At 41.8% G+C, this 27,636-nt stretch overlaps 1 protein-coding gene across 2 annotated transcripts in view; it reads left to right on the top strand.

Moving 5' to 3' along the window:
- Window positions 1-27,636, top strand: part of elmo1 (engulfment and cell motility 1 (ced-12 homolog, C. elegans)) — a 224,673-nt gene that overhangs the window by 184,172 nt on the left and 12,865 nt on the right. For both annotated transcript variants that reach the window (XM_073024050.1, XM_073024051.1), the window contains 5 exons: window positions 6,705-6,868; window positions 10,570-10,682; window positions 12,915-13,022; window positions 17,366-17,448; window positions 23,637-23,714. In XM_073024050.1, the coding sequence (XP_072880151.1) occupies window positions 6,705-6,868; window positions 10,570-10,682; window positions 12,915-13,022; window positions 17,366-17,448; window positions 23,637-23,714 (546 nt within the window). The remainder of the gene's footprint in view (window positions 1-6,704; window positions 6,869-10,569; window positions 10,683-12,914; window positions 13,023-17,365; window positions 17,449-23,636; window positions 23,715-27,636) is intronic.

Genomic DNA, 27,636 nt, shown 5'->3' with positions numbered 1-27,636 from the left:
GCATCAATTCCATACAGATGACAACTTGGTCAAAGGGGCTTTCTGGTATCGTGCTGTGGTGTGTAGTTAAAACACAAGAGATTCTTCAGTCGCTAGAAATCTGGAGCAGCGCACGCGCACACATATCACATCAGCACGAACACACACACACACACACACACACACACACACACACACACACACACACACACACACACACACACACACACACACACACACACACACACACACACAAAATGCTGGAGGAACTCGGTGGGTCAGGCAACATCTATGGAAGTGAATAAACAGTGGATGTTTCAGGCAAGACCAATTAATGCTTTTCATTTAGACACTGACATATGCCAAGCAAGTTAGCTGAAACGCCCAGTGTGAATGTCATCTCCTTGAAGTGTAGAGGAACAGGGTTAGTCAGTCACTTGCTGCAATAACCCACTGCATATGCACCCGTCGCCAATTTTATGGTGGTATTTAATAGAATAGATAATTCTTTTAGTATTGAGATACGGCGAAAAAAACTTTCTTTTGCATTCTATCCATACAGATCATTTCAATACACAAGTACATCAGAAATATGAAAGCCAGACATTTCATTGACAGGTAGCCCTTTTGTTCTGTCCTTCCTCTTTCCTGTCCAGTCCTGAAGAAGGGTCTCAGCCCGAAACGTTGAATGTTTATTCATTTCCGTAGATGCTGCCTGGCTGCTGAGTCCCTCTGGCATTTTGTGTGTGTTGCTCCGGCTTTCCAGCATCTTCAGAATTTCTCATGCTTATAAACTGTTGAAGCCCACGTTTCCTTGGAGTTATAAAAAAAAATTCAGCAGTGCAAGGGATGCTTCATATGTTGGTACTTTTATAGGTTGGCATGGATGTTGCTACAGACACTTGACAAATGGGAGATACTGAATTGTCATCCAGTATCAGCTCTCATCTTTCAAATATTATTGACGTAAACTCATTCCGAAACCTGCTGACTGCATCCCGACTCCACAAAGCACCGCTCTCTGATCTTGCCAGTGCTCAGTAATCAGTCTGGCAGCGCCTCAATTTAAAAAAAAACCTCCCTCGCTCTCTAACAGCCCTACAATCCCCCAAGTTCCTGTCCTGCTCCAAGTGTGGGCACCCGTAAATTCTGGAGTTTAACTCCTTCAGTGTTCATGGCCATTCCATTACCTTGCTATCTAGGCCCAAGTCTCTAGAAACCTCTTCCAACAATCCTTTCTCACTTTTAAAAGATACTTCTTGATTTCGGTCATTTAACCAGGCACTTAGTCAGTGTCCTCAATCCATCCAGTATTTTTGGCGTTCTGCATGACCCATCCTTCCCCGAGTAAATTTGCCTTTGCGTTGCACATTCTTCTACTACATAGAACAAAGCCTGCTGACTTTCATTTTCCCAGCCAAATAAACTTACTTCAGCTTGGCGTGGCACAATAGCGTAGTGGTTAGCGTAGCACTTTATAGCACCAGCAGTGTGGGTTGAGTTCCATCCTCTACCTGTAAGAAGTTTGCACGTTCTCCCCATAACTGTGTGGGTTTCCCAAGGGTGCTCCAGTTTTCTCCCTCATTCTAATGTCATACGGGTTAGTAGGTTAATTGGTCACATGGGCTCAACTAGTGTAGCATAGGCCTTTGCAAAATCAGGCCAAATGATACCGTATTCATAAGAAGCAGAGAACAAGTTTTGTATACCCAAACCCATAGTTTTTTCATTTAAGGATGCAGAGAACTAAAATCTCAACAACGGTAATAATTTGCAATTATACAAAACCTTAACCACTGACATTGAGCGTTATAGAAGGTCTGACACTGGGACACACCTGGTGACATTAGAACAGGTAACAAAAATCCTCATCAACGTAGATTTCAAGGGATATCTTTAACTAAAGAAGGGGAAAAGTTTACAAAATAAAAAAACACAGGCTTAAGATGTTAATATCCCTTGTGCCAATGGGTCATGAGCACTTGCTTGAGACTGCCTTGATGTTGGGAGTGGCACTGGGTTGACATGCCAGGGTTTTTCAAGTGGGCACCCTCCTTTGATGTTTCATCGATTTGCCCCACTATATCTTCGGAGGGCTCAACGATGACTTCCGGTGTCCTATTGTGTCTTCCCACTCTCTTGATGCTATCTTGGAACCCAGAAGAGATACTTTCACTTGATCCAAACCCAGTGACTGCTTCTTTCTGCCGCCTCTGATGGTTTGCCGTAGAGTCTGACTGTGGATCCCGAGCTCCTGCAGTAATTTGATGGTGGATGTGGCTGTAGATCCCCTACAACCCATTCCCACTGGACAAACTTTGGTTTTCCAGCCCCATCGCTGAGCTTCAGCTGCTAGACCTGCATAGCGTGGCCTTTTGAGCTCATATGCTTCAGCCACTGAATCCTCCCATGGGACTGTGAGTTCCACGATGTAGACGATCTATAATGAATTGGATCAGAGAAACAAGTCTGGCCTAAGGTTGGGGGTAGCAATTTCTGGTGGAAAGGTGAGTTACTTATTGATGTCCACCAGCATGTTCCAGTCACGAGCCATGTTCATCTGTCTTCTTCCTGGCTTAGGAGGAAGATTAATTGTTCCTTTCTCTCCCTCCTGGATGAATGCTGCTGGTGTCAGAACATCCTAGGGGGCAGGGAGTCCGTTCCTATCCTCTTGGTCTCAACCACCGCTGCCAGACTCTTCACGACCTGGTTGTGACGCCACGTGTATCTGCCTTGTGCGAGGCTGGTTTTGCAGCTTTCCAGGATATGAGAGTAACATTAGAACTAATAGCACAGGCTGCTGAATATTTTCCTTATTATGAGATTCAAAATGGGCCATTGATTGTCTAATGTATAAAATCTATAGATTCATCTTCTGATTTTTGTACCCTCTATCTTCTGTAACCATCTGTAGGTTTGAACAAGAAACATCCTTAATACAATTAGCAAGATGTCAGTTCAACAAAGAAGCTCACAGATCCTGTGGCACTTAGCCCTCACTGTCTCTCAGCCTCCCTCTAATGTTCTTATAATGAAGATCCCCAAGAATCATAGATGTTTCTTGGAACTAATTTGCAGATTTCTGACTCAAAGGTATAATTTAACAGTGATTCTAAATAAGAAGGGATTGTTTTGATTTTACATGTTCGATCTACGTCCTGAAACATTTCGTGTTGTAGTTTGTGGTGATATCGTATTTCTTCATCTGACCACAACGACAGAGGAAAATGAAAGTGATCATAAGGAGACGTGTTTGCAGTATTTATGACTCTGTGCTATCTATGCTGTTTTAAATGGATGCTAAGAAGGATTGGAACAAAGAAAATTGCTTATCATGTGCAAAGATCAATGAGGCCATTGTTTACTAATGATTTATGTGTACTGTTACTGCTGGATTGGACAGGAGACTGATGGTTGACCCAGAGAACTCAAATACACATCACATCGCCTCAGGATAGAGATAAGGAAGAAGGCTGTACAGAGGTGCTTTGACTGATGTAGTGATCAGAATCAAATCCCTTGATAACCCAGTGTTGGGAACAATAAGACAGGCATTTCAACTTGATAATGAAACCTGACTGCTTTTTTTCCACTTGAGAAATAATTTTAAATTAAATAACAGTAAATTCCACTTCCTGTGCAGTGATGTGTTCACTAATATGTCTGGTTGCAAAAGATCCTCTCACAGAAGTATTTTCCTGCATAAGTGCTGTTCTCTTTTCTCACTGCTTCTTAAGGTATTTCTGAAATTCTTAATTCTTAAAATTGCATCTTCTGGGCATCTTTTCTCCAGGATTATGGAAAACCTGCTTCTACTACGTATCTGAGATAGCTTTTCAAATCAGTCTAGGATCCACAGACTGATCCAAGGAGATGGCATTCCACTATTTTGTGCTTCAGTCAAACATATTAGAGTTTCTTGGTGGAGACAATGTGAAGTATGAGCTGAGCGAATTCTCATGCATCAACGAGTACATTTGATCTCCATGGTCTGAGAGTGTCAGCTTCCTGATTCATTTTCCTTCAAAAACATGTCCTGAGCATTGTATCTTTTAGTTGCTAAGCACCAAAACCTGGAACGTCCCTAGTCAGCCGCAAAATCTCCATAAAGCACACAGCACAGACAGGCAAAAGCAAATGCTGGGAACCAAAGCAGTTAAAAAGAATGTTGTTTTAGCATGCGAGTGTCCCTGTTAGGAGCAACACACAAGATGCAGGAGGAAGTCAGTGGATCAGACTGCATCTGTGGAGGGAAATGAACTGTTCTGTGTCCATGTTAGCTGCTCCTTCGCCACTTTATGTAATCGTGGGCCAGGGATTCCAGTCAAAGATGCTGTTATATTTTTTCTTGGATGCTTCGAGAAGGTTTTTGGTGCATTTTCTCTTCTTTTGGTAATCTCATATTCTGACAGATTAGAGAAGAATTGTATATTAATCTTGCTTCAGCAAACTTCATAGTGATACACGAGCTGGGTAGAATATCCCATTTCAGCTGAGGACATTTTTGTGGGCTTCTTATGGAAAACTTGAACAAGAGCTGCCATCTGTACCCCACTTTAATCTGTGATCAATTTCATAAATTAGATTGCGATAGCTGGTCTCCCAACCCAGGAGACAAGAGACTGTGGATGCTGAAATCTAGAGCAACACACAACAAGTCAGGCAGCATCTATAGAGGGAAACGAACTGTCCATTTCCCTTCACCTCCCCCCTCCCCTGCCAGGCAGTATATAGTTTGTAATATTTGTCATGCCGTGTGCTTTATGGAATACATAAGATGCTGCTTAGCAACTAAAGATGCTACAATCCTCAGGACTTGTTTTCAAATTAAGATGTTTGAGGAAGTTGATGCTTTCAGACCATGGAGGTCAGAAGTACACCTTCTGCTGCACAAGAGCACCCTCAACTCGGGCCGCACTTTTTTCACTGCACATTGCATTTGCAAAGCCAGCTATCATTTGCAAAGTCTCTTGATGAGTCTGGAGATTTGGAACATGAAGCTTTCAGGGGGCGAGGGTTAAGACTCAAATTGCAAAGTAAGAGGAAATGAATGTGTTCCTTGTTTAGATAATTTGAGGCATTACTTGCGATTGGGTAATCCATCACTTTATTTTTAACTGTTCCATAAGGAAGTGTCCTTTCTAGAATTACGGGAGCCTTTGTAACAGACCTGGTTTGCAAAGAGTCTCAATAGCATGGCGCGCTCCCTATAAACACCATGCACTGTGGACTTCCATCGTAAATAGATAAATATCTAAAGCGTTGTCGTCCAAAGTTGTGCAAACAGCAAAAAGACTTGGGTTTAAGTGTTTAGTGTTGGTGTCTGCTGTTGCCTGTTTGATGAGGAGTCAGCCATTTGGTAATTTTCTTGCTTGAATATAATCCAATAATCCCTTCTCAGAAGAGATTTGGCTCTGCATGCCATCGCTGGCACTTGTATAGCACGTTGAACCAAGGAAATTGTTCAAGAGGGAGAAGGGTGAACTGGAGCTGAGTTGGTGGCACTCTCAGAGGATTGTGTATTATATTCCCCTCCATAACCTCAAAGCAGAAATGCAAGTTGCCCATACCACAGTAATCCTGTTGACCCTTGTGCCTTTTGGGTGTAAAAGATCCCATGGTATGAATCAAAGGAGAGCAGGAAGATCTCCCTGAAGTCCTAACCTGCTGATTACTGATACCTGGTGATGAGAGTATTGGAGAAGGTAGTCAATGTAATTGTGTAAAATGCATCATCAAAGTACATTGACATCAATGTATTGATCAGGCATAGTAGCAAGCATTCTAATTTTTGCATCTTAAATAATGGATATAAAAGTACAACCTATTAGAGTTATTGAGACCTTGTTTGGAAATAGCTGAAAGTAATTAGGAAAAGGCACCATTTTAAGACCATGAGACATAGGGGCAAAATTAGGCGACTCAGCCTATTGAGTTTGCCCTACCTTTCCATCATGGCTGATTTGTTATCCTTCTCAACCCCATTCTTCTGCCTTCAATCTGCAACCTTTGATGTGCTTATTTATCAAATGCCTCCTTAAATATATCCAATCACAAACAAGACAAAAACCTGCAGATGCTGGAAATCCAAGCAACACACACAAAATGCTGGAGGAACTCAGCAGGCCAGGCAGCTTCTATGGAAAAGAGTACAGTTGGATGTTTCAGGCCGAGACCTTCAGCATAACTGCTCAGTTCCTCCAACATCCTGTGTGTGTTCCCTAAATATACCCAGTGACTTGGCTTCCACGGCCATCTACGGCAATGAATTCCACAGATTCACCACCCTCTGGCTAAGAAATTCCTCTTCATCTCTGTTCTAAAGGGACAATTTCCTATTCTGAAGCTGTGTCCTTTGGTTCTAGGCTCTTCTTCTTCTCTACATCCACTCAATTTTGGCCTTTCAATAGTTTGGCATGTTGACCCATGGCAAGAGCAAGACCAATGTGAAAGTGATCTCAAAATGCGCAAGTGCTAACAATGTTCAGTGCATGCCCTTGTACTACACCTCTATGAGTCCAGAATCTATTTTGTAGACTGAAGTCACCTAAACTATAAATAGAGCAGCTCGAGTTCCTGCAACTTTGGAATAATGGATGTTTCTTTGGAATCTTCAAGCCAGAAAATTGTTCAACAGGGACTGGTACTGAGTGGAAGGGTATTCAATTGTAGCTCAGCTTGTTACACTGCAGAAGGTTTTTAATTCTTTTTCTCTCTTGCTTCAGGTAATGCAGGTTGTAAAGGAGCAGATAATGAGAGCACTGACCAGCAAGCCTAACTCTCTCGACCAGTTCAAGAGCAAGTTGCAGAACCTGAGTTACACAGAGATCTTGAAAATCCGACAGTCAGAGAGGATGAACCAGGAGGACTTCCAATCCCGCCCAATCCTGTAAGCACCCAACAGCTTTCGCATATCCAAGTGGGAGATTTTGTGTAGATTTGATTTTTATTCTCTTCATTTGAGAAGTGTGATCTAATTGGGGTTTCTGACATGATAAAGGAAGGCAGGAACATTATATCCATTGGCAGTGAGATATTAAAAGCCAGAGAGTACTGTCTGAAAATTAGAGCTGGTCTATTTGAAGTAAACTTTTTAAAAAAAAACTCAAAAGACTTGTGGAAATTTGGAATTCTGCCTCCTGCACGACATCATCTTTTCGAAGATAATTTAATATTTTCATGGCTATAATCAATAGATTTTTTAAAAGATTATCAAGGGTTTTGAAGTCAGTAGGATTCAGATACAGACTGGATATGGATTAAAAAAATAATTAGTTTGAGAAACTCTGTGATGTACTCTCATTGCTGTCACTTAGAAAAAGCACGACAAAATGTGTTTAATTCAAATGATCATCATAAAGAGCAGATTGTATTAATAATAATTCTCTTTGTGCCTAATTTTCTCCTCCTCCCTGAAGGTGACACTTCAGATATGCAGTTCGATGCGCAGGGATGTATCATCCTCATTCTAAAAATAGGTTTAATAGCTTACAAAGTTGCTAACTTTGTGATATTATATCTGGAAGTCTGGGTTATTGATGTGGAGAGGCATGTGTGATTCTCACTGTGACATCTGGGCAGTTTAAAGGAAGCTGACCACTTTTTCAAAAGGAAAATCAGTGTCAGTAATAATGACAAGAAAATCACTGGAGTGTTGTAAAGGCCCATACGGTACACTAATGTCCCTTTGGGAAGGGACATCTGGCATTTATGAGACTCTAGACCTAAGGCAATGTTGGTGACTGTGTCTCCTCAGTTCAGGCACTTAAGGCAGACAATAAATTCTGGTCTTTCCCAGGAATGAGGTCAAACACAAAGTCCAACTGCCCGAAGTTCACCCAAGCATATGTTGCGGGTTGTTTGAACATGCATGGCCTCTCACCTCTTCCCCGTTTATTAATGTGAAAACTCACTGGATATGATAAGGAATAATAAATATGGTTAATAATTTCCCTCTCCCATCCCTTATCTTCCTCCTTTCCCCTTTCCAACTGCCAATTGCATATCAGCTAGTATGAGGCCAATTATGATTCAATTATTATCATCATTTATAGGATATGGATGAAAGACGGGGAGAAATAGAAATTAGATTAGAGTAGGATTAGAGACACATGAGACTCCAGATGCAGGAAATCTGGACCATCACACAAAATGGAAGGATTCAGTGGGTCAGGCAGCATCTGTGGAGGAAAATGAAGTGTTGATATTGTGGGCTGAGAAGACCCTTCAGAGTTCTGCTGAAGGGTCTTGCCCTGAAATATCGACTGTTCATTTTCCTCCATTGATGCTGCCTGACCTGCTGAGTTCCTCCAGCATTGTGTTTGTTTGTGTTAATGTAGGATCAGTGTGCTTGATAGTCAGCGGGGTATCAGTGGGCCGAAGAACTTCTTTCTGTATGACTCTGACCAATGCGCAGTAGTCTGCCCCACATTCTAGTAAGTACTGTCTCCGAATGCTAATACTTCAGAGCCATCACTTCCTAGTTTCAGACTCTCATATTTCAGGTAAGTTGCGCAGTGGGTTAATTAAATTCATGTGCCTGTGTTTGCCCTAAATGTTGAGATCTTCATGACATATTTGTTGGGAAATTGCATTACTAGCGTGTCACGTGCAAATTCTAAACTTCCACTGCACTGGCTTGTCATGGAGAGCATAGTGACTGCCCAACAGGGAAAAGTTTAAAAAGAGAGATGAAAGTCACTGTAAACATAATTAAAAATAGATTTACCAGCTCAGTGAAACCTCTTTCTGTACAAACTTTTGTTTCCAGGTACTTTAGTATGTAATCAATTTCCTAATTTATTGCATAAAATTGTTATGATTTATATTCCGTCGCTGTAAATCTATACTCTTGGTCTCAGATTACTTTGTCAGCATGAAAAGGGGAAATGTGTTCAGTAAGGGTCTCATTGAACAAGGTCTCAAAAGAAATAACAAGATCTCTGTTAGATTAGCAGTTTGAATGGTTTGGTGCTGTGGGACTCGGTGCTCATTCAGAATTGTAACCGTCTCCCAAGGTCTCCACATTCTTCCATTTTATTTTTAGCTTTTATTAGAAAGAGTAGGAGAGAAACTTGTGTGTTCCCTGTATTTAAGTGAATTCAGTGTAAAATAATTAAATTATTTCTTTAATTTAAGACTGTGGTTCTATTATTGTAATCCTAGATCAGGGACATTGTGTGCAGTTGAGACAGACTTGATTCTTAAATTAACATATAGAAGTTTTATACCTGAAGCAGATATGAAGCTGTCATTTGGACTTATAAAGGAAATTTCCAAATTTCATTGATATATTAAGTAGAATGGACAGAAAATTTGTGGAGATGCTTTAACAAGTTGTAGTTTTATTTCTGGTTTTAATCCTTCATCATCCCAAGAAAAACTAACCAGGACAAATATATTGCACCCATCAAACATATCATCAACCAAACATCCTCCTGTTTGATGTACAGACTCCCTAATTTGTTTTATTTCTCCCCGAGCCTTTTCATTGTGACATTTTCCCTGGTTAACTGGGAAATACTGGTTCGTGGCCAAATGGCTAAGGCGTCGGTCTGGAGATCTGAAGGTCGCTAGTTCGAGCCTCAGCTGAGGCAATGCACTTAACCACACATTGCTCTGCGACGACACCGGTGTATTGGCCCTTGCCCGTCCCTTGGACGACATCAGTGGCGTGGAGAAGGGAGACTTGCAACTGCCGGTCTTCCTTGCCCAGGCCTCAGTCCACATCGAAATCGATGGACAGCCGAAGAAGAAGAATCCAGTACTTACCCAATCCACTATGGCAGAGTGGCACAGCTAGTAAAGCCCCTGCCTCACTGTTAGCCAGAGAGCCGGGTTCAATCCTGACTTTAGGTGCTGTTTTGTGTGGTGCTTGTTCATTCTCCCTGTAACCTTGTAGGTTTCCTTTGGGTGCTTCAGTTTCATCTAAACTGTTGTAACACACCTAAAACGGCGTGTTACTAGGTTAATTGCCACTGGAGGACCAGTGGACCACTCTTGGTCATGGGTGACCCTACCAAGAGCCAAAGCATAAAGCCCTGACTCCAGCCAATGTAGCTCTCCAGATCATTGAGGACCTCAAGCCTCCAAACCTAACAAGAAGGGCTGTGGTCCTCTTGAAGGTGTAGAACATCATGCTGCGATAAACATTCTGTCATCCACCCAGAAGCACTTCGCTTACTACATCAGCTGCCCCATCCCTGTGCTTCCTAATAGGTCCACGCCCATACCTGACTGTCAGACCCTTTTTGTGTACAGTGCACTTCCTGCCTCACCTCACTGCCTCCGTGCTCACTAATATACTGACACATTCTTCTCACCTCCACCCTCCACCACACACCCGTGCATTTGCCTGACCCCTGCACCCTCCTGCTCATCCTTCTCCCACTCATCTCAAGCACATTACCCTTCCCCAGCTGCCTTTCGTGTCCGCACACCCCCCCCCCCCCCCCCCGTGGTCGTCCCTCCCTGCTCCCTGTCCTTGTGTACACTCCCACCACTTCACCCACTACCTCTGCCTCCTTTGCAAGACGCTTCTTGAGCAGGGCGTAGGTCTCGGCTGATGACAGTTTGTCTTCCTGTCTGCAGGGAACTTAGGGAGAAGATTCAGCCTGAGATCCTTGAGTTGGTAAAGCAGCAGCGGCTGAACCGACTGTGTGAAGGCACCTGCTTCAGGAAGATCAGTAGTCGCCGACGACAAGGTACATCAACTCTCCAGGCACCTTGGTGAACTTTTCTGTGCTGTGAATGGACAGTCAGATCAATTTTGCCATAAAACAGGTTTTGAGTATATCTATTTGCAATAAGTTTAAATCCTTATTAATCTATAATGTTTATAACTTCCTCTCGTACTATACAGTGAGTTGTGTGTGTGTGTTGTCAATCTCTGTGACGTTAACAGTGTTGACATTGCCCGTTCCTTCAGGCTCCGAGCATCTGCTAATCTTCAATTAGGTGCTCCTGCCACCATGAAACTTAAGTTGCATATGGCAGGATTTTCACCCGACAGCTGTTAAGGTTGGCAGCTAATGTTGCTTTCCAAGTCTTTTCATTGGTGTTTGAGGATGACCTGCTTCCAACCCAGTTCTGTGGTTCTGAGTTGGCAGATGAGGCTAATGTTGAGTCGACACATTCTGCCACTGATGGGGTTGTGGGAACAGAGGAAGGGTCAGAGATACCCGGTGTAGACTGTGGCTGGAGTTGATTGTGGGCATGAAAATGGAGGCTTAGCAGGGCCAGCAGCCAACAAAGATCTGGGGGTTAAATTGGTGAAGGTGGCTTAAAGTACAGTATTAGGCTTTTGGCTGAGCTAAAGTTTATGGCAAATGCAAGGTAGGAGGTGAGACTGGAATGCCTCGGAGGTAATTTAGTGAGAGCTACATTGAGCAGTCAAGTTGAAGCACAGTAGGAGATGGGTGAGTTTTTTTTTTGCTTGAAAGGGCAAGTAGGCAAACTTAGTGCTAAAGATACGGTGAAGTTAGCCTCGAGCCAAATAAGAAACTGAGGCTGTGAACGGGCATGAGGCACTGGCCGGGAAATGGAATAGAATAACTAGGAAACAGAGTTCAAGCAGGAGCCAAAATAATGGCTTTTGTCTTCCTAATTTGTAGTTGGATGAAATTTTTGCTTTTCCAAACCGAGACAATGAATGGGTGGTCTGTCAAGAGAGAGGGATGGAGGAAAGTTGCAGTGTAGTAGAGCAGGTTGTTATTGATATCAATTCTATGGGTGGTGTTGCTGAGGGGCAGCACATGAATGAGAAATAGGAGGGAAGCAAGCTGAGGGCTTCATTGACTTTCAGTGGATTTATGCAGTAAAAGTGGAAGGAAAATGATTATCTGAACAACATATTATACAATAGGGTAAGAGGAAGCTCATTCAACTGACAATTGGGTTTAGTAGTTGGACCATTATGTAGATGAATGAGAAATATGAGGGATCACAGAAAAGGAATGAATTTTTTGATCTTGGTTAGGCACACTTCCTTGCAGTGGAGCGTTAAAGTCCAGATTTGGGGATAAGATCCCACCATATGATAGAAACATTGCTTCGTATTAGATAGCTGTCAGTGTCTTTGAATGGAATTGAGCTTGATATGCAAAACTGTTTCCAACTGACATTCCATCACCCAGGCTCTGAGATCAGTCAATGATATGATAAATGAAAAATCATGCAATTACGCAGTGTGCTGTAGGCCCTGGAAAGTTGATTGTTGTGTGGCAGGGAAGACACAGTCTACATGCACAATACAAATCTTGCTGATGTTAATTTGGGTTACCAGTGCTTGAAAGCACTTTTCAGAAATTTATCTCTTCCAACTAAATCAGGAGCAGTAAGTTCCTTTCTTTGCAATCGCTAGACCTTTAGCATTCTTCTGATCCTAAAAACAGAAGACAGTAAATCGTGGTTCATCATCAACAATTAAATTATCCAATCCTCTGGCAATGTTCTAAAAAGTGGAGCAGTCTAGTGAGCTTAAAAGGACAATATGTAAATTTGTGAAGTAAAGGTAGAAGTCTTAAGTTCTTAACAGCAGGAAAGCATCCTTACATGATGACCCATAGATGGGATAAGGTCAGAGTGGGTGGTATTAGTCCATGAGTGCTTTGCATTAACTAACTCCTGCTGATTGTACATTAATCGCAGTGTAGCAGGGTGACAGGAACCTCCTCATTTGACCGACTTTGCAGAAGCAGCAGGAATAGCCATTCAGCTTTGGAAGTGGTTCTCTTGTTCTGACTGGGCTGAAGTGTTGGATCAGTTCTGATGGAAGAACCTCAACCTGAAATGTTGACTGTTTCTCTTCCCACAGATGTTGCCTGACCTGCAAAGTATTTCTAATATTTTCTGTACTTGTATTGAATCAAAATGTTGAGTGTTTCCTCAAAATTGTAATGTCAGTGATATAAGTGAACTTTTCTTAAATTTTGCAGATAAATTCTGGTATTGTCGTCTTTCACCAAACCACAAGGTTCTGCACTATGGTGACCTGGAGGAAAGCCCACAGGGGGAGGTGCCGTACGAATCTTTGCAGGACAAGCGTAGGTGACATCATTAACCGAATGGCACAGAGTACTTTGCAACTTATGTGCTTTTCAATCCTCATGATGACTATAGATGATCATTCTCAGGCAATGAAAGACCAAATGTACATTTATTATACCTGAGATGCATTATGTTGCTGTGTAACTTTAGTCTGACAATCCAAAAATGGAGTGCACTGTTCTACTTTGAGCTTTTGATCAGCAGAGGCTAGAAATGTGCTTACGTGCAGATTAGAAAGTGCATTACTTTGAAATATTCTAAAGACATCATTTTATACTCCATAAATACCTCAACATGTAATTATTTTTACATAGAAACATAGAAATCCTGCAGCACAATACAGGCCCTTCAGCCCACAAAGTTGTGCTGAACATGTCCCTACCTTAGAAATTACTAGGCTTACCTATAGCCCTCTATTTTACTAAGCTCCATGTACCTATCTAAAAGTCTCTTAAAAGACCCAATCTTATCCGCCTCCACCACTGTTGCCGGCAGCTCATTCCACGCACTTACCACTCTTGAGTAAAAACTTTACCCCTGACATCTCCTCCGTACCTACTCCCCAGCACATTAAACCTGTGGCCTCTTGTGGCAATCATTTCAGCCCTGGGAAAAAGCCTCTGACTATCCACACGATCAATGCCTCTCATCATCTTATACACCTCTATCAAGTCACCTCTCATCCTCCATCGCTCCAAGGAGAGAACACCAAGTTCACTCAACCTATTCTCATAAGGCATGCTCCCCAATCCAGGCAACATCCTTGTAAATCTCCTCTGCACCCTTTCTATGGCTTCCACATCCTTCCTGTAGTGAGGTGACCAGAACTGAGCATAGTACTCCAAGTGGGGTCTGACCAGGGTCCTATATAGCTGTAACATTACCTCTCAGCTCCTAAACTCAATCCCATGATTAAGTCAAGTCAAGTCACTTCTATTGTTATTTCGACCGTAACTGCTGGTACAGTTCATAGTAAAAATGAGACAACGTTTTTCGAGACCATAGTGTTACATGATACAGTACAAAACTAGACTGAACTACGTAATAAAACAACACAGAGAAAGCTACACTAGACTACAGACCTACACAGGACTGCATAAAGTGCACAAAAACAGTGCAGGCATTACAATAAATAATAAACAGGACAGTAGGGCAAGGTGTCAGTCCAGGCTTCGGGTATTGAGGAGGCCAATACACTGTACGCCTTCTTAACCACAGAGTCAGCTGCACAGCTGCTTTTGAGCATCCTATGGACTCGGACCCAAAGATCCCTCTGATCCTCCACACTGCCAAGAGTCTTACCATTAATACTATATTCTGCCATCATATTTGTCCTACCAAGATGAACCACTTCACACTTATCTGGGTTGAACTCCATATGCCACTTCTCAGCCCAGTTTAGCATCCTATCAATGTCCTGCTGTAACCTCTGACAGCCCTCCACACTATCCACAACACCTCCAACCTTTGTGTCATCAGCAAACTTACTAACGCATCCCTCCACTTCCTCATCCAGGTCATTTATAAAAATCACGAAGAGTAAGGGTCCCAGAACAGATCCCTGAGACACCCCACTGGTCACTGACCTCCATGCAGAATATGACCTGTCTACAACCACTCTTTGCCTTCTGTGGTCAAGCCAGTTCTGGATCCACAAAGGAAGGTCCCCTTGGATCCCATACCTCCTTACTTCCTCAATAAGCCTTGCATGGGGTACCTTATCAAATGCCTTGCTGAAATCCATATACACTACATCTACTGCTCTTCCTTCATCAATGTGTTTAGACAAATCCTCAAAAAATTCAATCAGGCTCGTAAGACACGACCTACCCTTGCCAAAGCCATGCTGACTACTCCTAATCATATTATACCTCTCTAAATGTTCATAAATCCTGCCTCTCAGGATCTTCTCCATCAACTTACCAACCACTGAGGTAAGACTCATTGGTCTATAATTTCCTGGGTTATCTCTACTCCCTTTCTTGAATAAGAGAACAACATCCGCAACCCTCCAATCCTCTGGAACCTCTCCTGTCCCCATTGATGACGGAAAGATCATGGGCAGAGGCTCAGCAATCTCCTCCCTCGCCTCCCACAGTAGCCTGGGGTGCATCTCATCCGGTCCCGGTGACTTATCCAATTTAATGCTTTCCAAAAGCTCCAGCACGTCCTCTTTCTTAATATCTACATGCTCAAGCTTTTCAGTCTGCTGCAAGTCATCACTACAATCACCAAGATCCTTTTCCATAGTGAATACTGAAGTAAAGTATACATTAAGTACCTCTGCTATTTCCTCCGGTTCCGTACACACTTTCCCACTGTCACACTTGATAGATTCTATTGTTTCATGTCTTATACTCTTGCTCTTCACATACTTGTAGAATGCCTTGGGGTTTTCCTTAATCCTGCCCACCAAGGCCTTCTCATGGCCCCTTCTGGCTCTCCTAATTTCCTCCTTAAGCTCCTTCCTACTAGTCTTATGGTCTTCTAGCTCTCCAACATTACCTAACTCTCTGAACCTTTTGTAAGCTTTTCTTCTTGACTAGATTTATTACAGCCTTTGTACACCATGGTTCCTGTACCCTACCATAACTTCCCTGTCTCATTGGAACATACCTACACAGAGCTCCACACAAGTATCCCCTGAACATTTGCCACATTTCTTCCGTAGTTTTACCTGAGAACATCTGTTTCCAATTTCCTGCCTGATAGCCTCATAATTGCCCTTACTCCAATTAAACGCTTTTCTAACTTGTCTGTTCCTATCTCTCTCCAATGTTATTGTAAAGGAGACAGAATTTTTAGTTGTCTTTAGTAGTCTGCATTTGCAAATTAAAATCTCAGATCAAGTTTTTACTGACTGCTGTATCAGTTTCCCTTGAACTCTTGATAGAATCAACTCCCGAACTTCCCAACAAGTATACCTTTATGTAACAGACCACCCCCCGCTTCAATTTTTCTCATTATCATCCTGCTGTCCTCCAAGGCTGTGTTCTGATCCTGCTGTGGGTTAACCAAAGTGTTCTGTGGTTGTGATGTAAACCCACCAGTATTTGATTGGCTTTAGTACTCTCTGTCCATTACAATTTTATCATCAATTCCAAGGACTTTTAGAAATCCTTTCTCTATTTAAATTGTACTGCTTTAGCCTTATCAGGAACTAATTGGATGATCTTGTGTTTGTCTGCATTGAAACCTATTTTGTCCATTGCTTAACTTTAATTCCTTTCATTTTATAAAATGTTTAAAATAGCTTTTAATTATTGTGTTGTTAGCAACTTAGAGAAATGGAAGTTATTAATAAGAATGATATATATAGTTGCAGCCTCATCACAGAACCTAGCAAGATACAGTTAGTCACAATTAGATACAATTAGTTAGATACAATTCCAATTTGCATCCATTTTTCTTGCTTCCTCTGTCTGCTACCACTCAGTTAATTTCCTAACTAGATCAATTTCTCCTCAGTTCTAAAAGCTTTTTCAGCTAAGAATTTCTTACTAGGGACTTAATTAACTACTTTTTGGAAGCCCATTACTTAAGTCGCCTGTTCAAAAAATTCATATCTAGTTTGTTAGGTGGCTTCCACCCTTTGCAAATCCATGCAAATTCTTTCTGATCAGACCTGACAGCAGGTTAACTTGTCAATAATTCCCAGTTTTCCATTTCTCTCTTAGCTTTCATAGAGAAGCAAAGGTGGCAATTCTTAAGTTTGTGAGGAAGCAAACTTTAAGAAATTATAATATGCACATCAGCAATATTCTCTACAGTTTCCTATGAAACACCAAATCGAGTATCTGAACCTAGAGATTTGTCCAGATGTTTCCTTCATTGATGCTTGTCATCACTGTGGTTCCTCGCTGCTTCTGATTCAGTTTTAATTTGCTTGGAATATTTGGGATACCTTTCTCACTTGATGCAAAGTAATTCAACGCAACCTCCATTTCCATTGCACCACCATCATCATCTATGTTAGGGGCTGCTGACCATACACTTTTTTCCCTGATGTAATCGCACCTTGTGTATGTTTTGATTTTGATATTCCTTGTAGATTTCATTATTCTTTATGATCTGTTTTTTCTCCCCCCTCTTTGTATCTCTCTCCCTCTCACCAGGATCTGTGCTGGGTTTTGCCTTTTTGTACGATTTTGTTTAAACAAACTAGATAATCAGTTAATCTCAATACAGTGTCATGACACTGATAGAATGAATCAATTTAAAAGTGAGTCCTATGGAACACTGATGAGTTGATTGGAAAGACCTCTACCATGAATATTATAGACAGTTCTTTGTATCAAATGCAGGAATTATTTCTCAGCAGTTTCTTGTTTCTCCGCAGTTCCCGTGGCTGATATTAAAGCTATTGTGACAGGAAAGGATTGTCCACATATGAAGGAGAAAGGTGCTCTTAAACAAAATAAGGTAATAGTTCACTGTGCACTCCTAAAATATTTTGTATGCGTAAAGATAATTTTATAAATCCAGATGGTGTCAATTAACCTAGGAGCACGTATAACAGTATTGCGAACAGGAACGTGTCTAAGTAAGTTTTAAACACACCACAGTGTAAAATAGATTGAACAGACAGGGAATGCTGATGATCACTGTATTTTGCAACTTGGTTTCTAATCTTCAAATGCCTAAATGTTCCTATTCAGGAGCCGAAGTGCTTTTAGCTTTTAAACCTTCTGGGAGTTCAAGGTTATTGAGAAAAGAAGCTGGAACTTACTGTTTGGCTCAGTGTGCATATTTAGGTTCCTACTCTTATGAGTATTATGTAGAGAATGGAGCAGACTTAAATGCAAATATCTTCAGTACTACAGTCCTGGTAGTCAGTTTCTGCATTGCAAAGCTCCACAAACAAAAGTGATAAAAGTTTTCTGTCCAGTAAACATTACCAAGGTCATTGAAGCTATTTCAGTTGAGAATCTTAAAACTGAAGATCTTCTGTGTTCACCCAACAGGGTCCAGGTTTAACTTTTGACAGTGATTCTTCAGTACTCCACTGAGAGTCTAAACCTAGGTTACGTGTTCGTTTCTGAACCCACAATCTGTGAGAGTAAAGCACATTTTCTATTATTTAAAAGGTATCCAGTGGTTCACATCTCACCACCTAAAGGCCATGCATGAATGGAGAATGAAGAATTGAATCTCAATGGACACGGTTAACATTTGCTGGTTAATGTTATCTGTCGATTGTGAGCAGATTTGCACCAGCATTGACCAACTATGCTTCCCAACAGGTGATCTGAGAGCAGTTTTCAACAGATTGGTGTGGAGGAAATTCTTAAATTGCCAACGGGGAACCCACAGGGTTGGGTGCAAACTAATCCCGCACCCTATCCAACAAAAGTCCATACCTTTTTTAAAAAACCAGCCATGTATTCAAATCTGCCCTACATTATGCTAATGGACTCCTAACTGAACAGCACAAACTTTCTCAGATCTCTTGGCAGTTAGGCTGAAATACCAGCTTAGGCCTGGAAGCCTATTGAAGTTCATGAGAAGTAAGGACCATAAGGAGAATTATATGTAGAATTTAGTTTCCTTTTTATCTGATTTAATTCTGTTAATTTCAATGTACCTATTCATTTAATTGTATTTCTAAAAATGTTAATTTTAAAAAAATAGTGTTTTCATTTTTATGTGTGTTTTTGGATGTTTCTGGTATTTTCATACCTGGGGGTTCTCTGCTCTTCAGAGCCTTTCTAGAGTACAGCCTGCCTCTTGCTTAGAATGGACGCGTTGCACCGGGATTGGGCCTCCGCAGATAGAAAGTCCAGCACTGGAACTGACCTTGAGCCCACAAAATCTGCACGAAACACAGTGCCAGATTAAACTAAATCCCATTTGCCCGTACGTGGTCCCTTCATTTCTTGCAATTTCATGTGTGTATCTGATGGCCTCTCCCATACCACTATGGGGCCTCACTGAGGGTATGGTCTCTCAGCTAAAGAATGTGCCCTTTGCTAAAACGGAGGTATTCCAAGGATGGGAGACAAATGAACTCAGCCAGCTTGTTGGTCAATGGAGGATTCCTATCCCTCTATACTGATTTCAGTGGTGTACGAAACCGTCAATGCCTTTGGTCTCAACTCCCTCATGATGGGTTACTTGGGTTAATGTTACATATTGAGGCTGCACATCTCTCGTTTCAAACAAAGGGGAAAATGGCATATTTAGCACTAGTGACAGAAGAACATTATTAAATCCGCCCTCTGCGTTCACTCCCTTGGCCTTTTCCCATCATTTTAATTAATCCTTTAGTTGGCAGCAGGTGTTGCAGGATATAGTGATCCAATAATGCAGATCGCGTCCTGTGTGGGGGGTCTTAGCTGCTGTCATTTTCTCTCACATGGGCCCTTTCATTACAGCTCCCAAGTTGTTAATTCTGCTCAAAAATTGGCTTGATTCAGTGTGAAAGCTACTATGATTTTTTTTACACCAGAGGTGATGAATCCTAGAGCGAATTGTGCTGTCACGCTGAGTTCAGACAAACGATTGGAATGAAAACACTGACTGTGAGGAGAATGCACATGAAGAGGCATAGCTTAGGAAATAATGTCTCCGAATACTGAAAGCACAAAGGGACTTTAAAGCATTTGGAAACCAATATATATTCTGCATATAGTGAGAATAGAGCTGGGTAGCATAACACTGTGGCAGTCAGTAATCCAGTCACTTGAGCATTAAAGATAGAGAGAGTGAGTTGAAATCCCACTGTAGCAGTTTGAAATTTAGAGAAAAAAAAATTCTAGGAACAGTAAAAGAACCAAATCACAAGGTGACATAAGAAATACCTTATTTATGCCGCAATCAGTTGCTGTCTGGAAAGGACAGTGTGATGGAAATGATTTAGCACAGAGAAAGCAGTTATGGGGTGAGAACTGCAATCTAGCTGCATTGTCCTGGTGAAATGCTGATTTCAGATGGAATTTGAATCCATGAACTTCTTTTTCTTTTTGCTCTACTTCTTTAGCTTTTTAATAAATATATGTTTAATGTAATTTACATTTTTATTATCGTCTTGCAAAGTACTGCTGCCACAAAACAACAAATCTCACAAATTATGCCAGTGATACTAAACCTCATTCTGATTCTGAATGGCTGGCTTGTGTAATTCTGTGAAGATGTCAGCTAGTTGTATAAACCTAACTGGTTTGCTAATGTTCTCTCGGGAACAAAATGGGCATCCTTGCTTATTCAGTTTCTTAACATATCAGACATAAAATGTTGGAGGAGCTCAGCAGGCCAGGCAGCATCTATGGAAGAGAGTACAGTTGACGTTTCGGGCCGAGACCCTTCAACGGGGCTGTGTGTTGCTTGGATTTCCAGCGTCTGCAGATTTTCTCTTGTTTGTTCTTAACATATCAGTATAGGACTGGATCAACTTGGGCAATAAAGGCAGGCCTGATCAAGGATGGGTAAGGAGAGGTATTTAAATGGAATTGTAGCTAGGGAAATCTGTGCCCTGAAGTTAAAATGATGGGTAGCAAAATTCTTGAAACAAAACACTATATGGGAGGTGATATAGAGCAGCATTCGAACTGAAGTAAATAGCATCTGGGATAAGCCACTCAGCCACCCAAGTTTGCTCATCCTTTAATATGATCGTGATCAATCTGCCCCAGGCCTCAACTCTTGTGTGCCAGTTGCACATCGCCCTCAATTCCCTGATCTCGTAAAAACGTTTGTAGTTTCATTTAATATCAGAGAATGTATACAGTATACAACCTGAAAATTGTACTCTTCACAGACATCCATGAAACAAGGTACCCCATAGAATGAATGAAGCCCTGAAACCTCCCACTCTCCCCACCCTCCGCAGAAACTGCAGCAAAAGCATCAACCTCCCCTACCCCACTCACCCCAGGAGAAGCACCGACCCGACTCCCCCACCACCACCATGTAAGCAGGAGCAATAGCCCCATCAAGACCTCGATTACCACCTGAAATGCCAGAATGATCCTGCCTTCACAACCGTCTGGTGTAGAGAATTCCAGAGATTCACCACTTCATGTGGGAAGAAGTGGAAATGATTGCATGGATGGGTTGAGGCATTTTGTCAGTGTGAAACCCTGACTGATTTAGTCACTGGTTTTGCAGAGTTCATTTTCTCAGTCACTTGTCATGGGTTTTGAGTGGTGGAGTTTGTGTTGTCACAATACTCCAAGGTGAAATGTTTTATTCCCCCTCCCCACCCCAAGTTGGTCATTTTCTTCTGTCCACGGAAAACAAAACGCCGGGCAGAATCAGAAGCAGTGAGAGGACAGGAATCATTGTCTATTAATGAGGCCAGAGTTGGGGAGGTGATGGGTAAACAGGACCCATTGTGCGGCCTGTTGAGTTCTGCCGAGCTGCAAGATGCAGTGCTGAAAGCGTTAGCTCTAGAGGCAGGAGGGCCATAGTAGAATATTCAGTGTAATGCTGATGCACTAACTGTATCCCAGTGGAGAGCCAGGGGGCCATAGAACGGATCCTCCTCTGTGAAAATGAAAAGTTCCTCTCCAACCACAAGTGATGGAAAGCACAGGTAAAAAGCTTCTCAAAGCTTTACTTCAGATCAACTCCCTTGGTTACCAGTTACTTGAGTTAAGTCACTTCTAAGCAGAAACTTGAAGCCAGTCACTTTGAAGATTCCTTTTATGAAGAAATTTGATTAGGGGATTTGCTACCTATATCGAAAAAGGGGCATGGAGAAGGAAGGATTGTCTGGGGGCATAAGGGGAAGCCCACGTCAAAGTCATATTTATAGTCAAATGCACAAGTTTATGTATTCACAATTGTAATGGAAAGTTAACTTGCAATGGGGTCACAAGTGCGCGGCATCATATAACCAGCATTCATAAGTAAAGCAAAAACACAATTTTTACAAGAAAGAACACAACAACAATCCATTTTAGTGCAAAGTGATCAGAGTGCTCTTAGTGTTGCTAAGCTCTAGTAATTAGGGTTTTTTCCAAGAACCAAATGATTGAAGGGAAATAGCTGTTCTCGAACCATGGAACACCCAGAAACTGAAAGCATTGGACTGGGTGGGTAAGCATTCATCACTTGAACTCGAGACTGAATCAGTAATTTGACATGAACTTCAGCAGTTAACACATGTAAACTGATAAAAGTATTAAAGCGCGTTGATTGATTGACATCTAACGGAGACTTTTACAGCATACTAAAGTTAAGTCCTAATTACTGCTGACTGATCACCCCAGTCATAAAAGTCTAATTTTGGAACTGTGGATTGACATTACTTGTATCTCTCCTGTCCTCTTCTCCACCACCCCCCACACACACACCCCCCAAAGGCACATTTTTTATAATAAAAAAAGGATATTCATTATTAAAAACTTTGCATTGCTAAATTCAAAAATGTTTCAGACTCTTTTCCAAACATTGGTCCCTGTCTTGTTTTTGGCAAAATTGTTTGAGAAGCTGACTACGTTGGGGGAAAAAAAATTATCACTGACAGAACAACAAGGTGCAAATTTTAAACGAAGTTTTTTTTTATAACGAATTATCAGAGGGTGAATTACAGATTGGGGCACGGATATCCAGGGACTGTGTGTGCATGTACCTTTCAATGCAAATTCTGGATTGTAGAAGGTTTCAGTTGCCTTGATTATCTTTTCCAAAAAACGAAAATAAAAAGCATTTTGTTTATTCTTCGTTTTAGATGCATTTAGCCTCAGAAATTAATCTTGACCAGGGCTGATATTAAATTTTCTTCCCGATAACCCACTAAATCTGCTCATTCCCCCCTCTATGCTACTTCAAGTTTTCATTCACTGAAACTCTCATCCTTGTTTTGGTCACCTCTAAACTTAACAGCAGACAGCCACATCGGCCTCTCACATGTCTTCATCAAGTTGACTCAGTCGTCATAAGAAGCCTGTTTTGCCAAGACCACTGTACTGGCTGATCTATATTTCCCTCGATCCTTTTGTCCTCCTGTCTTGATAATTGTACTATCACTGCACCCTTCCAAAATCATTTCTTCTCTTGTTGAAGCTGGTAATTAATCCCCCCCCCCCCCAAATTTAGTAATTTCCTCTCTAAGTTGGGGGTTTGGGGTTTGATGTTCTTGTTGCCGTTTCTTTTCTGTGATCTGTTAGTTTTATTGTGTGTGAGGGAGGGAGTTCTTGCCATCTGGTGCAATTTGCTAGATTTTTCTGAGTGGAATGGGGGGGGTGGTGTTGATGATCATGTTGCCATTCATGAGATTTTTTTTGTGCAGGGGGTGGGGATGGGGTTTTGAATGGGTCCCGTGGTTTTCTTTGTTTCGTGACTATCTGGAGAAGACGAATATCAGAGTTGTATACTTTGATAAAAAAAATGAACCTTTGACCCTGTTGCTCTCTCTTCAGACACTCCTAAAAGAAGTTCCTTTCTTCCCTTATCTGCTTCATGGGAATTATTAGGTAAAGCTCTCATGAAGCATAATGGGGCACTTTATTACTTTAAAATTTCTTTTAAAATGGAGCTACTGTGGTTGAATTTGATCCTCGGAATAAAGTTTGTGAAATGCACGTGGTTTGGGTGCAACCTGTCATTAGTGGGGATGTCCACCTCTCTGTTTGACTGCCTGCTCACGTTGTTCTGGTTCCCCACAGGAGGTGTTGGAGCTTGCCTTCTCGATCCTGTATGACCCTGATGACTCATTGAATTTCATCGCCCCTGACAAGCATGAGGTATATGTGACTTCTCCCCTCCCTTCATGCTATTTTTAAACTGCCTTCCGAGCAATTTTGTACTTGATATGCAAACTGACAAGCTTTGAAAATGTATTTGTTAGTAGTTTGCTTCATGGTTTAAATAAAAAGTATCGCAAGTATTTTGGAATGAGGAACTGCCTCATTTCCATCAGTTCAAATGAAGTCTTAATTGCTCTAGTTTGGTATTTTCCCTTCGTGTTGTTTAAAAATCTGCAGAAATGAGACCAGCTCCATTTAATTGCTTAATACTTGTAGAACTGTGTCAGGTACTTGTGCTGATACTCTGCTGCAGACTGAAAGAACAATGAAATATAGAACAGATTAAGTGAAAGTAAATACCGAAACTGCATGAGCTCTTGTATATATGACATCTAACGTAAATATAATTCAGCGTGACAAATAGTAAAATAGAACCCCAGCTTTTGCAGGCTCTTCTTTGTTAAAATGACAGTGTTGGTGTTGATAAATCATAATATCAGCATTTCTCTGACTGTCCTCATTGGTTGCGTTTGCCATCCTTTTAGGATTGAGAGATCACCCCTGGAAAGGTTCATTTATTATCAAAGGATACAACTCTTGAAATTCTCCTTCTCCAGATAGCCACAAAAACAGGAAAGTAAAGAACGGCAGCTCGATCATCAACCCCCAAATCCCAACTCCCTGCACAAAAACAAAACAAACAAAAGCAGAACAGGCACATTGGACCCCCCCCCCCACATAAATCCCCCTCCCCGCTCACAAAACAATGAGAAAGATCGCGTGAAAAACACAGAATTAAAAAATGATAAGACTCAAAAAAAAGTCCATAGTCCGAGTCCTGCGGGGTGAACTTCTAAATGGGGAAATTTAAATAAAGTCTCTTATTGCTCTGTTACTTGTCTATCTTAGTCAGCCTTAGCGTGTGCTTTGATGTCATTTTTTGATGAGCCTAACTTTCTAAACTTCGCCTTTATAGTACATCACAAGTTGAATTATGTTGTGACTGTCTGTCACACTTCTCAGAGGCCATTTAGCTGTGATTCAAACTGTGGATTAAGCATCACAGGAGGCGACATACCTTATTAACGCATCAGTCTTCACTTAGCAAAGTTCACCCGACAACCAAGACAATCCTTGTTGAGCTGCGGTCATTTGTGGTGTGTTTTGTGCTGCCCGAGCTACTAAGTTGTAAATAGTAGACACAGCGTAAAGTCTCCTCCTAAAAGAAGAATTAGAATTCAGCAACTGCAGACTCCCACGGCAAGAGAGCAGAATGAGTATCTGCTTTTGTTTTCTTGCTTTTTATGCTTAATCAGAATGTATCGAAGGTGGAGAATTTGTACTGCAGAGCAACTTTGTTCAGAGATATCATAGAACATAAAACTGTACAGCACAGTACAGGCCCTTCGGCCCTCAATGTTGTGTCGACCTTTTAACAGATTTCATGATCAATCTAACCTTCCCCTCCTATTTAGCCCATAACCCTCCATTTTTCTTTCATCAGTATCTATCCTGTTAGCCTCTACAACCATCCCTGGCAGTGCATTCCAGGCACTTAGCACTCTCTGTCTAAAACAAAACCTACCTCTGACATCTCCCCTGAACTTTCGTCCATCCACCTTAAAGATAAACTTTTGTATTACATACAAAATTAAGGGAGGGAAGTTTAGGAGAGACATCAGGGGTAAGTTTTTTACACAGAGGGTTGTGAGTGCCTGGAATGACTTGCCAGGGATGGTGGTGGAGGCTAAAACATAAGGGGTATTTAAGAGCCTCTTGGACAGGCACATGGATGAAAGAAAAATGGAGGGTTTAGTGGGTTTAGTACATTTTTTTTAGGGATTATATGGGTCAGCACAACATGGAGGGCTGAAGAGCCTGTACTGTGCTGTAGTGTTCTATTGTTCTATTAATGCCCTAGGAAAATAGGTGCTGGCTGTAAACTCTGTCTGTGCCTCTCATAATCTTATACACTCTAGTCCTCCTTCGCTCCAAAGACAACCTTGAGGGATCTCTGGACTTGGACCCCAAGATCCTCCTGGTCCTCCACATAGCTAAGCATTCTGCTATTAACCTTGTACTCTGCCTTCAAATTCAGTATTCCAAAGTGTGCCACTTCACACCTTTCCAGAATGGGCTCCAGCTGCTGCTTCTAAGCCCGGCTCTGCGTCCTGCCTGTGTCACATTGCAGCCTATGACAAACTCCTACACTATCAGAACCACTACCAACAGGAACAATGCAATCTTCATTTCTGCATATTCCTTGAATGGCATGGTGTTGCCGAAGCCAAATAGGGGTCAGCATATCAAATATCAAGGCAGCAAGTCTTATTTCAGCAGCAGGGCCGGGACAATGGGTTGCACAATGAACTAGGTGCAACCAATGTGATTGATCCTTGACCACCTTCTCGGTCAGTAGCATTGAGGGATGGGCGTTGCCAGACACATCCACAACCCAGGGACTAATATTCAAAACTAGCTCTATGAATGCAGGTAAATCAAGGTGAATATCAAGTCTCCCTATCCTTGAAATGCATATAAAGAACAATTTATGTCATAAAGCTCTTTGGTATTTAAAATAACATCTAAAATGTGTTTTGCTTAGTTCAGATGCCCTTTTCAATGTCTCCCAGTTTTTATATCCGTGAAAGCCTGCGTTCCTGGCAAGCAGAAATTATGGTGTAAACTAGATGCTGAGCACAGCATTGCGAGATATGCAAGCTGCCTCTGGATTGTGCTACGAGCCCAGAATATGTCACTAACCTATCGAGTCACTTGCCAAGTGCTAATTTATCTCCATTGCATTGTCAGCATCCTAGTGCCCATAAAAATGCCATAGACACTCATTCGTTAAAGGAAAGCATTTTTAATTACACAAATGGGAAACATGCTGTAGGATGTTGAACATCAAATGATGTTTAGTTTTGAAAACTGCACTGACATTTAAACTGATAGTTTTAACTTCCAGAACATAAATAGAAAGAAGCAGATTCTAGTAGAAATTACGCAACACCTCCCTAATTTTTGTTTTTACTTTTTCACACCTTGTGGAGTATCGGGTGGCGTTTTGCCGTTTCTGTAGCATTTGACTTTTTTTGCGAGGCCAAGTTGCTAGCTTGATGCCTAACCTAGCACGATGGAAAGCGTGCAAGGGGCTGGCTAGATTTGAACCCAGGACCATTTGCCTCAAAAGTCCAGTGCCGACATCACCACGCCACTGGCTGGATACATTCCTTACTTATGTTGGAGAAATTCATTTGTCAAGTTTGTTTTTAAACCTAGATTGATAGGACAATGTAATTCAGTATGGTTATTATCAAGACATTTCCAGTCCCTGTAAAGTGTCTTGACTTGAAACATCGACTGTCTATTTCCCTTCAGTTTGACCTGCTGATTTGACCAGCACTTTCTACGTTGCTCCAGATTCCTCCATCTGTCTTCTCTTGTGTTTTCCTCATTCTGTACTTTCTTATGACATGATGAGCAAGATCATAAACACAAGAGATTCTGCAGATGCTGGAAATCCAAAGCAACACACACAAAATGCTGGAGGAACTCTGCAGGTCAGGCAGCATCTATGGAGAGGAACAAACAGTGTATGTTTCGGGCCCAGACCCTTCTTCAGGATTGAAGAGGAAGGGGGAAGACACCTGAATAGAAAGATGGGAGTAGGGGGAAGAGGATAGCTGGAAGTTGATAGGTGAAGCCTGGTGGGTGGGAAAGGCTAAGGGCTGGAGAAGAAGGAATCTGATAGGAGAAGAGAGTGGACCATGGGAGAAAGGGAAAGTTGGGGGGGGGGGGGCCGGGGGGAAATAATAGGCAGATGAGAAGAATTGAAAGGCCAAGGTGGGGAATAGAGGAAGTGTGGGGGGAGGGAAGTGATTTTCTTTACCGAAGGAGAAATTGACATTCATACTGC

The sequence above is a fragment of the Hemitrygon akajei genome, chromosome 20 (assembly GCF_048418815.1).
Source record: "Hemitrygon akajei chromosome 20, sHemAka1.3, whole genome shotgun sequence".
In the NCBI taxonomy this organism is placed as follows: domain Eukaryota; kingdom Metazoa; phylum Chordata; class Chondrichthyes; order Myliobatiformes; family Dasyatidae; genus Hemitrygon; species Hemitrygon akajei.
This window is presented reverse-complemented; position numbering and strand designations above follow the sequence as displayed.